Source organism: Vicia villosa, unplaced genomic scaffold (genome assembly GCF_029867415.1).
Source record: "Vicia villosa cultivar HV-30 ecotype Madison, WI unplaced genomic scaffold, Vvil1.0 ctg.001627F_1_1, whole genome shotgun sequence".
Lineage (NCBI taxonomy): Eukaryota > Viridiplantae > Streptophyta > Magnoliopsida > Fabales > Fabaceae > Vicia > Vicia villosa.
The window spans coordinates 275,835-295,479 of NW_026705678.1; the positions used below are offsets into that span (position 1 = coordinate 275,835).

Sequence of the window (19,645 nt, forward strand, 5' to 3'; positions counted from 1 at the left end):
TGTGGTTAGTGGCGAGTCTGCTACAGGATATTAGATGATGTGACTATTCTATCATCATCATCATCCACATTGATATTAGATATTTTGTTCCTTTCTGTAACTGTCATTTGATGTGAATGTGGTCTTGGTGCTTTTCGTTTTCATTCTCAGATGTTGAATTTTGACACATTTTATGTCATTAACTTTTCATGTTCTACTAATTTAAAGCCAAAGCCTCTTATTTTTCTGTTTATCGTTTTCTAACAATATTATAATAATGTCGGATGCAGGTTTAGCCCAACTTCCAAGACCACAAAATCCTACTCACGACAAAGCAAGCACATAATAGTTAGAGTCATATCGTAATAGTTAGACCGTAAAATCCTACTCACGATAATGCTTGGTTTTGAAATTATGAAGGTATGTAGTTTGGTAGAGAACTAAAATAAAATAGTGGATTCAATGAGAAATGTGTTTTCCTCCTATTCCATACAAATTTGGTCTCATGAGAGTTAAACCCAAGACCTATCACTAACTATTGCAGCAGCTAACCATTAGTTCCTTAATTCTATTTGTTAAATAACTCTCGAAAGGTATTTAAAACATACTTATAGTGAATGGTGATAGCCTTTGTGATCTGCCATGCTTGTAATTTATTAGATGTATGCAGGGCTACTTTGGTTCAGACTTCATTATGTCTTTTTATTGCATTTTGAGAAAGATGTCATGGCACGTAGATTTTGAATTGTACTGCTATGTGTTTTCTGTCTGATTAAGTGAATATGTTTGCTTTGTTCTGAACTTTCGTGTGCAGGGCTAGCTCTGATGAAGACATAATCTGGCATAGTGGTTTTGGATGGAGCATGTAATGAAACTTTTTAAGGTCGTGAAGCAAATGAAGAACTTTGGTTGAAAATGTTTGGAAAATGAAAGACGAAGTGTAACTTTAGAGATAGGTCTAAGATACTTAAACTTATCAGCTTTACTTTTTGGTCTATATTTATATTTAGTGATAAATTTAAGAAATTTCTGTCAGCACATGTTAAAGCAAAGATTGTTAAAAAGATCATTCCTAGATTTACATTTTTTGGTTATATCTACTTCAAACACATTTTACTAGGTCTTGAAATTTTTTTACTTTTGATGGGATACTTAATTTTGTGTTTAATTTAGATGTTATTTGAAGGGATAAACATACGTTACCCCCGGCCATATAGGCGAGATTCGGGTTACTCCCCTATAATTTATTTATTTTTTGGATTATCCCCCTATAATTTTAGGATACCCCCTAAGCGTGTAAAAAACAGTAAAAAACCAGGGGGGGTAAATCAAAAAAACAATTTTACAGGAGGGGTAATAGGGGACAAAAACATAGAACTTTTCATATTTCAAGGGGGTAATCCAAAAAAATAATATTATAGGGGGGTAACCCGAATCTCGAGTATATGGCAGAGGGTAATGTATCTTTATCCCTTATTTGAATTGATAGAACGTGATTCTAAATCATATTCTATTGTTTTGATTTATAAAAAAAAAAAATGTATTGACAAAAGACATCATTGAATCCATTCCATATCACAAATTTCCAATTTTCTTCTCTTCCAAGTTTTGATTTACTAAAAAATGAAACTATCTTGATTAATATACTACCAATTCTATATCCCAAGCCATGGAACCTGATTTTTTAAAAATTTTCCTCTCTTCTCTATTTTGATATCTTTAAAATATCTTCACTATGTTGTTTTGATTGGGAAACTTTTAAGGGAAGCAGTAAAGCTGGTTTCAACAATAGTTCATATGCCCTTGTGAAAAATAAACCAAATTCGTGAAAAATAAACGGTGATATTCAAAATATATTTTTATTTTATTAATTCTCAACTAATAAAAATGAACCAAAACACTATTAAAAATACTTTGTTTTCCTGCATATTTGAGCTAAATATCCGTTTTCTGCGGTTTTTACTTGAAATCTTTATTTTGAATTAATTTTTTTTCTTTCTTTCTCCATTGGTCCCTTTTTTATTTTTATTTTGTATGTTTATTTAATATAATTGAATTTTTATGGTAATAAAATGTTTAATCTTACGGGTCATTATCAATACAATGTCTATTTTATTTTAATTAACAATAACCTTTATTTAAAAAGCAAAATCTTTATTTTGAAATTTAAAATTTTCTCTTTTTTTCTTTCTCCACGGGTCCCTTTATGTTTTTATTTTGTTATACAACATTAAATAAATTTATCTGTGCAGGTCACTAGCACCATAATATTTAATTTTTTTTGAAGTGATCAAGTCTTATCAAATGAAAGATATGAACGAATTTATCTGTGCGGTTGTATGAGTCACTATCACCATAATATTTATTTTTTTGAAGCGATCAAGCCTTATCAAAATTTTTTGTGGATCATTATTTTAAGGGTTAATACCTATTTTCACCCCTGTCATATGAGGTTGGTTCGAAAAATCCACCTGCCAAAAAAAAGTTGCAAGATTCCCCTAAAATTTGAAGATTCTCTCGTTTTAAACCTTGTAAAATATTTGTTTTTGAAACTAACCTTGCCACTTGAAGGACTCTATCATTTTGAACCCTATAAATTATTTTTTTTAGTAAAACCAACCTTGCCCGTCATATTCCAGAGGGTTTAAAATGACATAATCTACAAGATTATAGGGTTCAAAATGACGGAATCATCAAATGGCAAGGTTGGTTTTAAAAACAAATATTTTACAAGGTTTAAAACGAGAGAATCTTCAAATGTTGGGGAAATTCTTGCAACTTTTTTTTTGGCAGGGGGATTTTTCAAACCAACCCCATATGGCAGGGGCGAAAATAGGTATTAACTCTTATTTTAACTTAGAACCTAATTTTCATACTACTAATATCTAATTAGTAAACTTTTTTTAAATGGTGAATTTCTATTTTATATATGCAATTTGGTCAAACTTCTTCACTTCACCATTTTCGTATCGTTCATGCTACCAATATCTAATTAGTTTTCTCTCCACATTTAATTATTTATTATTTTTAACCATTATATTGAAAAGAATAAATGGTCAAGATGTGGAGTAAGTTATAATAACTTACTCTTGGAGAAATGAGAACAATGAATCACGACCATTAAATTTTGATTTGTTGATTTTAATGGGCTGAATTGGTTTTTGTTTATATGATCCTTAATATTTATTTTAAATCAACATAGAAAGATAAACCAATCCAGTTCATTAAAATCAACAAATCAAAATTTAATGGTCGTGATTCATTGTTCTCATTTCTCATAATAACCAAGTGTTCTCACTTGAGTCGTCCTCATATATATATATATATATATATATATATATATATATATATATATATATATATATATATATATATATATATATATATATATATATATATATATATAAAAAGAGATAAGAGTTATTAAAATTTTTTTTTTTATATTTTATTGATTTTATAAATGATTTATTAATTATGACAAATTTCTTTCATAAAATATTTAAATTTAAAAGGGAGATAGTACAATCAACGTAAGATTTGAAAATTTTCAATATGAGTGAAAATAATGGAATTGCCCAATGTATGTGTGAGTTTTAATTTTGTGTCATTACTATTTCTAACTTTAATGTAAGATACAAAATTAAACTTTTATTCTAAGAGACAATTAAAAACTGTTCATATATATTAGCTATGAAATTAAATTTTGAAAATATAAGAAAATTATAGTTTCCCTATTGCAAAAAGAGAATATTCATTAATATGAGAAGGACTCTGACATAAGCAGATTTTTCTTTGAATAACAAAAGCTAATTTTGATAACCCTTATGTCAATGTCGTGTATATACTTCCACTTAACATAATTATATAATGGAAAAGGACATATTTTCTTTTATTTCATAATAATAACAGTAAACACTCTAAGACACCACATTGGATCATCTTCAATAATAATAGAAAACAATATATAAGAAAAGAAAGAGAAAAAATGTTAGAGAGAAATAGAGATAAATTTGTGAGGGAGATAACTGAAGAGAAATAATGGAAAATCCCAAGGTTTATATCATTTAGAATTATGTAAATAACAAATTTAATATGAGAACTAACCTTTCTTTAGATTGGAGTGAGTCGCAAATTTAAAAATAGTGATTATTTTGAAAATATAGGTTCTTTATTTTAATATTTTTATTATTTTAAATATGTTTTGCTTAAAAAATTATAAAGATTTACAAAAAGTTTCAATTTTTTTTTAAATGAAGAAGATAATATTAAAACAAGAAAGGAATACAAAAAACACAAGAAGGGGACCAAGCCAAAACCTTTTAAGCACAAAGCCTAAGCCTAGGGGTTCCATTCTTGTCTAACAAGTAATCCTCGGTGATATCCTTATGCACATAACGAAACCAAGAAAAAGATTTGCTCTTAAAGCCGATATTAGCCAGAAAACCCGCATAAAAATTGGCTTCACGGAAAATGTGAGTGATCCTAAAATCAATGATAAGAGTGTAAGCCCAACATATAAGCCAGCGAGAATGGATTTTCCAAGGCACCAAGTTGACATTTGAGAAAGCCTTCACCACCAATTTACAGTCTGTTTCTATCCACAGTTTGTTCCACTTCATCTGATTAGCTTTTTCAATCACAATGATCACATCAAGGAATTCAGCCGTAACCGGAGAGCCTTCACCAAGATACGCACTGAAACTCATAATATGATTAGCCTGAAAGTCTCTAAAAATTCCTCCGCAGGCAGCTAAAGACCCGGCAGCCACCACGTCTACGTTACACTTAATCCACCCAAAGAACGGGGGCACCAGATAACGTCAATCAACGATAAGGCCTCACGGGGGTGAATATTAATGTCAAAACTTTTAAGGAGCGAGAAGTTGAGCATGCAATCATCGACTTTCTTCTTAGTTAAGCTACCCACCAATTTAGCTCTAGCCATTATGTCACTAACAAGTGATTTCCAGTGAGTATGCTTGTTCTCAAACCGCAACACATTACGAGCTTGCCAGATAAGATACAAGGCATAAACCATGCTAGCTTTAATCACTGCCTTAGCTTGAGGATTCCAAGGCCTATCCAGAATATGAATGCAATCATTAAAAGAATTTATGGGAATCGGGCAAGATAGGAGAACAATGAACCAGGTCCATATGTTACTAGCAAATTGACAATCAAAAAATAAGTGAGTAGAAGTCTCAGTTTGGTTGCAGCAGAGGGAGCATTTGGATGGAAAGGAGAAACCTCTAATTTTTAAGTTCTTATCTGTTGGAACTTTGTTATGAAGAAGCCTCCAACATAACAAAGAGTGAGTTGGAGCAGCATCAATGTCCCAAGGGAAGGAAAAAGCCTTGACAGAGCCAGAATGAGTCAAAAGACTGTAGGCTTGCTTGTTAGTAAGAATGTCATTCTCCAAATTCTTCCAAACTAGCATGTATTCCTTGTCCAGATCTGAGATAGTGTAATTAGAAATTGCAGCAAGTAAATCAGGCCTAGCAAGCAGCAGGTTATCATGGAGGGACCATTGGTTGTTCTCCCAATACTCAGCCACCTTGGAAGTGAGGGTGGGATGAAATTTCCCAGGAATATTGAATTTGCAAGCAAGATTTCCACCTGTCCAGTCATCCAACCAGAAGTTTACTTTTTTTTCCATTTCCAATAATCCAAACAGTGTTTTCCATGACCAGATTGTATTGCTCTTTGAATCCTTTCCATAAGGAGGATTTAATGGAATACTTAATCATCTTGCCATTTCTAAACACCCTTGCAGCTAGAACCTTAGACCAATCATTATCTTTATTGAGAAACTGCCAGCACAAACAGAGATTTGTAGCTTTATTGTAATTCTTTAAATCAATGATACCAAGCCCTCCTTCTGAAGTCTTCTTACAAAAATTCTTCCAAGAGACTATTACCAGCTTCTTCTGATCCACGTTACCACTCCAAATAAAGTTCCTAGTCCAAGAATAAATGCTTTTGATAATGCTAGAAGGCCAATCATATATGGTAATATTGTGAATCATCATACTTTGGATCACTAACTTTACCAAAAGCACCCTTCCAGCCATAGTTAAGAGCTTAGCTTTCCAAGTAGCAAGTTTTATTTTGATTTTGCCTGCAATAGAAAGAAAATGGATTGCTTTAGGTTTTCCAATAAAAAAGGGAAATCCCAGGTAGACAAAAGAAGGGGTAGCCTTAGTGAAACCAATAATCTCAGCAAGACTATTATGCCTCTCCAAGGAGAGACCCCCCCAGCGTAAATGATATATTTGGCACTGTTACAAATCTAGCCATAGTTTTGGGCATATTCCTTAAGGAGACCTGAAACAGCATTGAGGGATTTATTGTCTCCCCTGCAAAACACCATAATGTCATCTGCAAACAAAGTGTGAAAGGGCACAAGGCAATGTCTGTTGGCATGAATGAGATTCAGCCTGTTATTCTTGACAAGGTCAAAAATACCTCTACTAAGGACATCCTCAGCAATACTGAAAAGAAGGGGAGAGAGAGGGTCTCCTTGTCTCACCCCATTAGTACAGTTGAAATAGCCAATAGCTTTACCATTAAGACCAATAAATAGAGATGCAGAAGTAAGGATACCATGAATCCAATGACAAAATTTAGTACTAAAGCCAAAACAGGTCAAGGTTTCAATGATAAAGTTCCAGTTTAAAGTGTCAAAAGCTTTGGCTATTTCAATTTTTAGAGCTACATTACCATTATAGCTTCTATTACCTAATAAGTTAATGACTTCAAAATTATGGCAAATGCCCTCTTTGATGTTTCTACCAGCTATTAAACCATTTTGCTCAGATGAAATAAGAGAAGGAAGGATAAAAGCTAACCTGTCTGCTAGAATTTTGGAAATGATCTTATACTTAAAATTGGCCATAGCAATTGGCCTAAACTGGTCTAAGCTATTAGTGTAACACCCTTCTAATACCCCGCATAATATTAAACAATAATCAGAGTAAAACATGAAAAGGGCATTACAACTTCCATATAATTAAAATAATACTCATGTCATGCCATAAAAGGAACGTCAAACTCAAATATCATTCAGATCATCATGTCAACACAGCAGAAATATATTTAACATCTGAACAATGCAACATCCAAAGTCATAGGCTTAAAACACCACCATAATAAAATACTGAAATAAAAGAGTTCCACAAATAACTCTAAACAACGTCCCCAGTGTTACACGACCAGAGCATGACACAGACCCAACTGACTCTAACGAACTACTTGACGAGCTAATCCTCACCAAGTACAAGAGCTACTCCTCAATCTGAAAAATAACAACGGTAAGGGTGAGTCTCATTCACATTTAACTAATGTTATAAGATATAGATAATAAAATATCGTTTCACATGCCATTCACCCAATCACAGTTACGATCAGATTCAAACCATACAATCAGTAAGCAAACAACCAATCAACACATATTATAACATTGGACAAACTTCCATTCATGTTATAATAGCACAAACAGCCTAATGCAATGCAACCACATGCATGTGGTACCAAAATCTAGGATAACCCAACTCACCGACCCACCATCGTCAAGGATACGGTAACACCCACTCACTAATTCCACACAATGGGAATTAGCTACCACTGATCCACCATCGTCAAGGACCAGCCACATAATGATTATGAATGCATGCATCAACCATAACATGCTCATCATCCACATAAATCGACCAATTGTCATAACCATCAATTACAATAGTAATATCCACACACAATCATGTTATTCCTCAACCATAGTAAAACACATATTTTATACCGACCATACTTGTATAACAAACACCGGTTACAACCACAACATCATTTTATTATGTAAATTATTTGATTAGCTTCACTATACTCGAAACGGCACCAAAATCCGGCTTACGGTTCAAATGTTACACCTCTTTAAACTTTTCAAAACGGCCTGTCGCAAACAACCAACAGCACGCGGCGCCACACACAGTTCGCGGCGTGGAACGAATAGGAACTACGCCTTCGCGGCGCAAACGAAGGTTCGAGGCGCGTACTGAACACAACCAAACTTCCTGGCTTTCTGCCAAGCAGTTCGCGGCGCCAACTACTGGACGCGGCGCCAACTGGCGATTTCCAGAACTCCGAATCGTAGAAAACAGCCTGCGATTTTGCCCTTCCTTCACCAAGTCATTACCAAACCAATCCCACTCCAACCAGATTTTGCATACGGTGAAACAAACACAGATTTTAACACATCATAATACATTTAAATCATCCAATTAACACCATACATGATCAACACAATCATTACCAATCAATTCTCCCAAAACCTAACATTTTTACAACCTAAGCATAACTCAAATGGTACGATTAACATGATCAATTCTATCATACTACCTATAACCCCATAATAGAAGATAAACGGAAGAGTCCCCCCTTACCTGAAGGTTGATTCTTCGCTCTTCCTCTTGTCGCACTTCTCCGCTCCCCTTCCCTTTTCACGTTCAGACTCTTTTCCAAAATGCTGTAACCTTCTCTATTCCACAACTCCTTCTATTTTATTAAAAATGAAATAAAATTATTTTAATTAGTAATAGGGCCTACCAATGCACCCCCTTCCTTACTAACCACAACTCAAGCCCAATTGCTTAATTCCTCATAATCTTCCATAATTCCAAATAATTCCCCATAATTCATTTAAATTAATTAAATTAAATTATGAAAATAAATGGAGTGTTACAATTAGCCTCCTGACTTTTAGGAATCAAAACTACTTTACTAGCATTGAAATTAAGCAGGATCCAACCCTGCAAGAAGAATTGAGAAATAGCATTGATAACATCTATTTTAATTATATCCCAAAAGTGCACAAAGAAAAAAGCCCCAAACCCATCAGGCCCAGGAGAAAAGTCTATGTTCAGATTGGTAACCGCATTATAAATCTCATCAGAGCTGGGAATTCTAGAAAGCATGTCATTAGTTTCTTCATTCACTATCTTAGGGATCACTCTTTGAATAAGCTGATCATATGAGATTCAAGCTTAAGCTGATCATATTCCAAGCTACCATTAATAATCAAACATGAAATAAGGTTATTTTTTATTTTAATTTTAGCAAATGTGTGAAATAACTTAGTATTCCTATCACCTTGCAGATGCCAATTGAGCCTGGACTTCTCTTTCCATAATTCCTCATCCATGTTAAGAGCCATATCAAGCTCATGCTGAGCTTTTATTTCTTTCTCTTGCAAAATATCAGAATAGCCATTTTCCTCAATCTCTTTTTGGATAGAATTTAAGTTACTATCAGCCTGAACTGTTTTACTTTGCACATTACCAAAAACATCTTTATTTCCACACTTTAAGCCTACTCTTGAGAAGCTTAAGCTTTTGATCAAGAATGTACAAAGGGCAGCCATAGTACTTCACCTTCCAAGTTTCCCTAACTAATCTCTCACTGTTAACATTCATTGTCCACATTTTATGAAACTTGAATTGACTTTTGTAAACTAAGTTTATCAACTTTATAGAAATAAGAATCGGGTAGTGATCAGACTTGGCTTTAGTGAGAGTGCTACAAACTACAGAGTATCTAGAGTCCATCAAGGCCATATTACATATGGCCATATCCAACATTTTTTCAGTTCTAAGTCTACCTTTTCTGCCATTGCACCAAGTGAAGACATTACCTAAATTAGGGATATGGATAAGATTATTACTATCAGTCCAATTCAGGAAGTCCTGCATAGGGATTTTAGCTGGAACATGGCTGCCTCTATATTCAGCAGCATTAGTAATAGCATTAAAATCGCCCATAAAGGACCAGGGGATGTTAGGGGGAATATTACCTAAAGCATGCCAAAGATGTCTCCTAAGCAAATAGTTGGTAGATGCATAAATGATTGAAAAGCCAAAAACAGAATCATGCAAATTTATAGTGAAGGAAATATGTTGATCATTAATTAGGATAATATCAGGATTATAGTTCGATTTGCAAAAGCACCAAAGGTTAGGAATGAGATTATCTTTATTGTTAACAGCAAACATCTTAAGATCAAACCTAGAAAACCATTGTTGAGGGAAATCATCCTAACTCATCCAAGGTTCAGCAATGAACATAAACTCAGTGGAGTTTTTGAGAATCGGATTTTTAATTACCAGTCTTGATTCCTTGTTGGTCACCCCTCTAATATTCCAAAAGCGGCAGTTCATAAGGTCAAGTTATTTTGACTAGACCTTGGTCTAGTTTTGATTGTGCTTATTGAGGAAGCTTTCTTGTTTTTCCTCTTCTTGTTGAAGACAAGCTAGAAGTCTTTATCAGGAAACAGGTCCACTCCATTATCATCATTCCTTTTATTTTCAGCCATGTTGTCTCAGGATTCATTTAAGAAATTTGTAACTTGTGCCTTGTGAGCTGGATCAATTTGTGTTTCAGACACAAATTCTACAATTTGTGTAGCATCTACATACTCACTGTCAGAGTTGGTTCCTTCATTTGAATTAACATGATTGTTGGTATTGTCTTCTTTTGGTCCTTCTTTGGTATTGTCCTCCCTTTGAGTCCCTTCCTAATGGGGACCAGAGGTCTCTCCAACTAAATTCACATTCAACTCCGGGTTATCATTCAATTCATTAATAACTGGAGCAATTACAGTTTTGTCAGCTTCCGAAGAATTCATAGGAGTTTTTAATCGATCTTTGTTGGAACGACTCAGATCTTTGACAACCTCCTTCCTTTTGCGTTGTTTACTGAGTGGCCAATGCAAGAGCAATGAGAGCAAAACTCATGTAGTTTCTCGTATTCTAAATCAACAAAGAAAGCAAAACCTATTCTTTCCACCAAAATCTTATAACTAAGATCCCTAGTCATATCCAGATTCACCAACACACCTCAATTCCAAGCTTATACTCTTCTTCGGGTATTGTAATGGCAAGTCTATCACCTTTGATACAAACTGGGGGAATTGGCTCAGTGGTATGTCGTAGACACTATTGAAAATCACATTAGCAAAAGATTTAGGGGTTGCATCTTTCTTCTCAATTAAAGGTTTTGGTTGATTAGAGACCGTCAAGTTCGCTTCAGGGAAAAGGAAGGAAGCATCCACGGGGGAGGAGAAAGATGGGGCAGGGGAAGAAGATGGAAGATAGGAGATGGTCAGAATAAAGAACTAGCTGTTACCGGCAGAAACTAGCCGTTACATTCATCTCAAGAAACTCATTCTTTCCCAATAAAAAATTGCTTTAAATAATTATCATTAAAATATTATTTTATGTATTTTTATTATTATGTTATTATTTTTTTTGGATATCAAATTTTTAAAATATTATTTAAATTTTAGGCTATTTTAAATAAATTCTCATAAAAAATAATTTTGAGATTCATTTTTTAAAAAAGTGTAATTTTAACTATATTTTAACCTTTAATAATATAAATTTATGTTATAGGATATTAAAATAATCTTTTATAAAAAAATTAATTGAAAAAACTTTTAATATTTTAGAAAATCATTTTACAAAAATTATTTTTAAAAATACGTAAAAAAATATTTTTTAAGTAAAATAAACAGGTCCTGAATTTGATCCAGTTGAAATTCTTTTAGTTGTAAATTGAAAATATATAACAAAAATATACTCTATCCATTACAATTTTAAAATAAGACCATTGAGAAGAGATAGTAAGAGTAACTCAAATAAAAGATGATAAACAACATAAATTTATTTTTAAAATTAGGCAAACTTTTTCAAAAAAATTATCCTGAATCCATAAGGAATGAAACTTATTTTGATCATCAATTATTCAACTTTATCATCTTATTAAAGACGATATTATCATTTTTGTGCTTTTAGACCAACTACGATAATATAACATTAATTGAGTCGAGAGCCCACTATAATTGAGAAAAATATTCAGATTAACAAGAACAAATAGGGAAGCTTATGAATATCATCCAAACCAATAAAAAAATATTATATCACAACATAACACACATATTAAATTTTCTTCATTCAAGATTGTACTTGTACTGAGTACAATAATAGGGATCATTCCAATGATACACCAAGTAATAGGTCTATAATTGGTATTTTGTACAGGGCGTATATGGTTGGTTATTTTAAAAAATCAAACCGTAATCATTTAAATGGTTTGGATTTATAATCATAACCATATTTTAATTAAAATTGATTATATAACCGGTTATAAATTTGGTTATGATTATAAAACCGGTTTTTTAAAAAAATCCAGTTTTGAAAAAAAAAATTTCGAATTTTTTTTTTCAAAAAAAGTAAATTATTTTGACAATTAAAATATTTAGATTTGGATAATAACCAGATTATAATCGAATCTAAAATAATTTAACTGGTTAATGACCATTTAATTATATTCGGATTATATGAATGGATAACCAATCCATTAATAACTAAACCGGTTAATAACCATTCAATTATATCCGAAGATTGAAAAGTGGTTTAGATTTGGTTATGGATTTAGACATCACAGCCGGATATTTTGCACACCCCTAATTTTGTATATGTGAAGATCCGATTTGACCATATAAGGAGGTATATCAAGCCTTTTAGACCTAATAAAATGTACAATGCACTCACGTTTTTTTCACTTATTCAGCCAACTTGAACCGGCTCCATCAGGGATTGTGGCAGGTGGCCTCTTTTAGAGAAAGCGTCATCATGTGTCTATCTCACTCAAGTGTCAAGCACATGATCACATAGGTGCTTCTTACTTAAGGTAGCTAATCTTATGTTGTTGTAGCATGCTAGGCTAAGATCATAAAATGTGAGCCTTGGGCTACGATATTTATGGTGTTCCACATCCTCTCAAGCACGAAGCCTTTAAGGAAAAAGTGGTTGAGGGCACAACCTTTCATAATTACAATACAACATTGATGGGTACGATGGTTGGTGTTCTAGTGTCAAACCAAATGTGATTGTTTGATGAAAATGCTTCACTTTTCTCTTACTCAAAGGTTTCATATTGGAGACTATTAGTATTCCTCATCACACAACCTTAGTCAAACCGAGTGTTTTAATAAAGATGTTTGATCTAGATATTTGGTGTCTCGTGTGCTTTGATGCTAGTCCAAATTAGGAATAGGAATAGGTCATGTCAGCATATAGGAGCCTATAATATGGCTTATTTAGGCCTGGTCTGATTTATCCTATCTAATTAAAAGGCTAGGCTTATGCTTTTTAAAAGTTTATTTAATTAAATTTTTCATGCTTAAGCTATTAAAAAAGTCAATTAAGCCTTATAGGTTGGCCTATACATGTATACTTATTAGAAAATAGGCTAAATAGTATATAAAAGGCATTGTTGTCTATGTAAAAAAAAGGTAAAATAAACTATTTGAAAATCTTAACGTGAAACGGGCTTTTAAATAGGTTTTTAGGTCAGACCAGACTTTTAAAAAGGTCAGACCAGGCCAAAAAAACCTATAATAGGCCTTAGGCCAGACTAAAATCTTAAAAATTTTATCGTAGTCCAAACTTTACCCTTCGAAGGCATGGCTTGACATGGCCTATTCGTGTCCTCACTGATAAGACATGAAGAACTGGCACAAAAACCTAATTCGTTTGGACATTTGTCATAAGTTTCAAGGGTTTTTGCTACTATATATTCAAGTCATCCATGTCCAAGACTTTTACCATTTTTCCTCAACCTTCTACAATATTTATAGCAAATTCATTCTCACATACATTAGAAGTTCACATGTATTTTCCCTTTTATTTTTTAAGTTCATTCTCGACTACCAATGGTTTTAATTAGGGATTGTGACAAAAATTTAGATGAGATCAAATCTTGAAATCATGAAGAGATAAATCAGTTGTGAAACCAATGTGTCAATAACTCAACACAAACAGAGAATAGTATTGATTAGGATGTTCTTGAGAGATATTTATTTGAGAGCCAATTATCAAGTGTAAGTATTAGTATTTTCAATAATGATTTGAATAGGGATAGTGATATTGTTTTGGTATCTTTTTCTGAGGCCCGACGAGAAGAACATCAAGTTAGGGATGAAGTCAGTTAATACAAGCTTAGATTATTTATGTGACAACATGGTGAGCTTTGGTTATGTGTTTGTCACAGAATATTGTTAGAGAGTTTATAGAGTGGATATTTATCTCCTTCGTTGTTCATGATGAAGACGGTACCTTGGAGTCTTGCTTGGGTGGTGAGAGGGCGTGTATGGGTGAAACCTTCCCTATATATACATGTGTGTTATTAAATTTGGGGTTGAAGGTTCCTTTCATGCCTTTCGAGTCAGATATTTTAAGGATCATCTATGTCGCACCCTCCCAATTCCATCAAAATAATTGGGCTTTCATGATGGGGTTTGAAATTTTATGCAAACGTCTAGGATTCATGTTGTATGTGGGCATGTTCTTCTCTTTCTACTAGACTAAAACCGTGAACAAGGGGGTTGGATATCTCTTAAACATATGACCTTTTAGTTTGTGTTGTTCCAACTATAATAATTCGAAAAAGAGATGTTTTTCAAGAACATGGTGATAACAATTATACATAGGCAATTTTCGATAATGGCAGTAGCTATAGGTTCCCACTTCATTGAAAGGGAAACCTTGTGTCCATTATTGAATTCGATTACAAGAGGATTAGCGAGTCAAAGAAAGACGAGGTCGGCCCTTTAAAAAAATCGTTATTATAAGCATTAGGTATCTGATAGAGAAAGAAAGTGAAGTTGTGGGTCTTGATGAATTTTACGAAAGTGTGATTTATAATTTATTTTTTTCCCTCCTTAAGTATTTTTATATTGACTTGGTGAAATTTGTTAATATAGAGAGAGGATGATGCATATGCCATATACATAGAGGAAGGCATGCCTTGAAAATTCGAAGGAGAAGAAAGCTCGAGAAGTCAATGTTGGCAAGAAGGTCAATCTTATTAGGATTATGATAAGGAAACCTAAGAGGAAATTTGAAGTCATTGAGTCCAAGCTGATCCCGGAGAAACCAATCAGTATTGTCCTCTCATTCATATCTAGAGTATTGAAGTCTTTGTTGGTAAAGAAGAAGTAAAAGGATAATGGAAGAGGTGTCGGTGGCGAGGAAACCTTTGGGTCCGACAATTGGTTCTTTCATCAAACTATTCCTTGGATCATGTCATGGCCTCCCTGTGGGATAAAATTATTGACGATCTCGACTTTGTTAAACAATGTTTTAAATTTCGTGTAGATATTCAAGCGGCTGAGAAGTTGGCTTGTCAATAGGTTGGCAAGATGATGGAGACCTACTTGTTATGAAGTGTTCTACTAAGAGGTCATGATGGGTGAATTTTTTCATAGAAAAATGAGAGAGAGAGAGAGAGAGAGAGAGAGAGAGAGAGAGAGAGAGAGAGAGAGAGAGAGAGAGAGAGAGAGAGAGAGAGAGAGAGAGAGAGAGAGAGAGAGAGAAAGAGAGAGAGAGAGAGAGCTTGAAGGTGAAAAATAACGATATGCAAAATTATATTGAAAAATACGAAAAAGAAAAATGAAGTTGGTGAGTGACAGCCTGAAGTCGAAAAAAAACTAAATATTCTAAGACGAAGCTCCCCCTTGAGAATTTAGAATTTAAAGAAATTCAAATTATTCAATTAAACTCTATTTATTTTTAAATACTTTTGAAATATTAAAAAAAATATATTGAGACTAATTTGTAAAGTTTAAAAGATTGATAATAATCAATTTGAAATTCACATTGTATAGTGTGAAAGAGTAATTTCAAATTCCTCATTTTTATGTATCATCTAAACTTACTTAAATTTAACTTCAACAAAATATTTTATAGATTATCAACATTTTAACAATTCTCTATATTCCTTGATTGAAACAATACATTTTAGTCCAATTATTTTAAATTCTCTAAAAAAAATATTTTTCCTTATTCAAATGCTCTACTAGTTAGTTAGAAATTCTTAATATACTTTGATTATCATCTTTCTCAATAAAAAAGAATAACCTGGATACCTTTAACCGCGTTAATGAAAATGTGATGTCAAAGTCTTCTGTGATCCTAAATTATTAACTCGTTGTTGTCAACCACACTTCCTTCAACTATCCAACACTACATACAATAGTATCATCTAGGAAGTTTCTCCGAAACTTCATAAAACGTACACTGCTGTAGCAACACATGAGATTGATCTTACATGTTTCAAAAAATCCATGGAAAGGACGACATTGATTAACACTTGACATCCTCAAACCCTATCATACATCTAAAAATAAACCATTCTTCATACACATAATTAACATGCATGTACGTACCACATTGATATACTACATATTAATTTAGAACAAAAAAGTATACTCTTCAACCCACCATTTTGGTATAGAAAACTCCAAAACAAGATTACCTCTTGTATAGGTAATCTATAAATCGCAAGAACTCAAATGTCCAACGTATATATGTAAAGGTCTCTCTCTAAAACCAGCAAATAGAACTTCGTTTGCTAGCTTGTGTCTTATTATGAGGACTTTATTAGACGGTATATGAGCCATAAGTTTTTCAATGCATATAATGTTGGAGTCATTTAATTCATTGATGATAACAAATTTGAAACCATGCTCTCTCACTATCCCAAACGTCAAACTCCATGACTAGTTGGTATTAACCCTAAAAAACACTATATGCCTTTACATGGGAAATCATACAAATTCATATTATTGTCAAATATGGCTTGACTTAGTGTGTGGTATAGGATCATACCCTACTTATATTATTTCTCTAACTATTTTCCGAAGTGGAGCCAATGAAGTTTGGGTGCAACGGAAGAAGCATATGATACCGCGGAGCGAAAATTAATACGTAAGGTTAACATTTTAATACTCAAATTTGAATGAGTGAGAAAGTAATATGAAATATGAACGTATGAATAAGAGAATACTTGAAATAGCGTGTGTTCAGTTTTATATAGTGTGAGCATTTAAAATTGCAATCGTGAGATCCAGAACTTAATGCGGATTGTCTTATGATTAAATTCAACCGTGAAAAATGTGCTAAGGCCGAAATCATGTATATATTTCAGTATTTTAAAAATATAAATGAAATTTATTGTGATGCATGTCTCTCATTAGTAAAAAATAAATAAATTGTCATTGCATTTTTTTTCTTTTTAAAAAATAAGATTGGCTAAAAATCAAAACAATAAAATTGAATTTATTATAATTATTTATTTTTTAATTTAAAATCTATTTTTTAAATTAAAACGTGGTCTCGGAATTTATTGCGCAGGCTCTAATAACACCTTTTGCTCTTATGATGAAAAGTGTCGCTAATAATTGTATTAATTAATTTCCTAACAGAGACAACCCAAATTAGAGAGATATTATATACAAAATAGAGTAATGATTTGGCCTAAAAGAAAAAAAGAAAATAGAGTAATGATTTTGTTCACGTATACTCCCACTCACAATGGTGCTGTCGTATTCTACAGAATGGTGCAAAAGCAGAGAAAAATAGTGCATAATGTGAGAACAGTGTGCAGCAACCAAGAGCAATCAAGAGATTTTTGTCCGTAGATGTCCATTATTATTATTATTATTATTATTATTATTATTATTATTATATATTGTAAGTTCATGGAAAAGAAGGAAGGTTGGGCGCAATCGCGAGGAGCAAGTTACCTTGCAAAGTTAGAGGTCATCTGAATGGGCCATATGATTGCCCAAACGTGGTCACGAGGTCGTCTGGATTGGGTTCTCGTTGTCCACTCGTCCAATAAACGTGAGTGATGACCAGGGACGGATCCAGACAATATATATTGGTGTGGCTAAATATAAACGAAAGTACAAACTAAATCACATTAAAAATGAATAATAATATTGTTTAATGCAATACATTACAATGAAAATCGTCTATCATTCATTTCTTAAAAATGAGCTAAAATAACATCATTGTTAATTGTTCCAAGAACATCTTTTTCTATAAAAGTTACAAGACGGTCATTTAACCACTAATCACTCATTTTGTTACATAATTGACTCTTCACAAACTTCATAGCTGAAAAAACACGTTGCACACTTGCAGTTGCTACCGGCAAGACTAAAGCCAATTTCAGAAGCTTATAAACCATATCAAATGTGTTGCACTTATTTGTTTCCACAAGTTTTGCACAAAGATCTGAAAGTCCTTTTAAATTTGCAAATTTTGGGTCACATCGAACATTTCTAACATAATTTTGAAGTTGATGTCGCATCACCACTTCCGGCACATCCACAAAATCATTTGGATAAAGTTCAACCATCCTTAATAACTTTTTCACATTAAAAGCTGCAAATGACGATGAAGGACTCAAACATGAAACACATTCTAAAAGTTCAGTATTCTCTTCATCAAACCTAGCATTGAGCTCATGCAACTGCGAATCTAAAACATTAAACAAACAATCATGCTTATAATGATGCAAATTAGAAACACTAGAAGTTGTAGCATGTCGCCTATGTTTTTTCCCTTGTACATATGATGAATTCATGTCAGGCACATCAATGTCAATCTTATTGCAAATTTCCATAACCTTAGATATAAGCTCTTCCCATCCATCATTCCTCATTTCTTGTAATTCTTGTTTGGTAGCATTGACAAGTGACAAAGCATTCAAAAGATCTTGATCAGGCTTTTGTAACGCTACACTCAAATCATTTGTAAATCCCAAAATCTCAACCATCATCAATCAAAACACAAAACACATCATCCGCAATATCACATATAATTTGTTGAGTTATTTCACATGCACAAGCAGCGGCAAGATCCTTTTGAATCTTAGGGGCTGTCATAAGGTTATTTCCCGGAGCACAATTAATTACACTAGCTATCTCCGGGTTGATTTCCTTTAAAGTATCCACCAACTCAAGAAATGACCCCTTAAATAAAGAGTTAAGAGACTCGTCACTCCCTCTAAATGGCATTCCACACCTCAAAAGAAACTTAGTAGTTACAAGGGATGTGTTTACACGAACACGATATTCGGCATTCATTTGCTTAGTTTGATTAACAAACGAGGCCTTAATACTTTGATTTGGATTCATGAGAGCATAACCCATATGCACACAATCAACATGACTATTGGAAGAAGTAGCATGATTAGCCAACCTTTGAGCATTTTTCCAATCACCAAAACCGTCTCCCACAAAATGATCCCCCCATACTTAGAAACATTTTTAAACAAAAAACATGGAAAACAAAACATTAGGTCCTTAGATTCACTATAATCAATCCAATCATACAAATCAAACCAATTTTTGCAAAATCGACATTTTTGTTTACCTTGAATAGACCAAGGGTAAACGAAATTGTGAGGAGGTTGATGACGACCTATTTTTAAATAAGCTTTCCTTACCTCATTTTGGATGTCGGGATGATAGCTTGAAATTGGAGGCCTAATTCCCGGATCCGTTTCCAACAATTCATAATCAACAACTTTGATACTCTCACTTGGATATTGAGTTTCCGATGCTTCTACATTAGCCGAAGAAGTAGCTTTGTCTCTAGAGAGTACCAGAAAAAATTTCTTCATCCTATAAAGAGAACAATGGATCCAAATGATTAGAAAGAAAACAATTTATGAGAAATTAAGAAAGTTGATATTTTTAATAAATTGTGGGTTTAGGGTTCAACACAAAAAGGAGAAAAGAATGAGGGAAATTTGAAATACCCACTTT

The 19,645-nt window shown here is 33.1% G+C and overlaps 1 protein-coding gene across 1 annotated transcript; it reads right to left on the bottom strand.

Moving 5' to 3' along the window:
- Positions 1 to 17,940: 17,940 nt before the first annotated feature.
- Positions 17,941 to 18,537, bottom strand: LOC131636084 (uncharacterized). Its single transcript, XM_058906732.1, has one exon. It carries the CDS (start codon positions 18,535 to 18,537, stop codon positions 17,941 to 17,943), a length of 597 nt encoding a protein of 198 aa, XP_058762715.1.
- Positions 18,538 to 19,645: the final 1,108 nt, after the last annotated feature.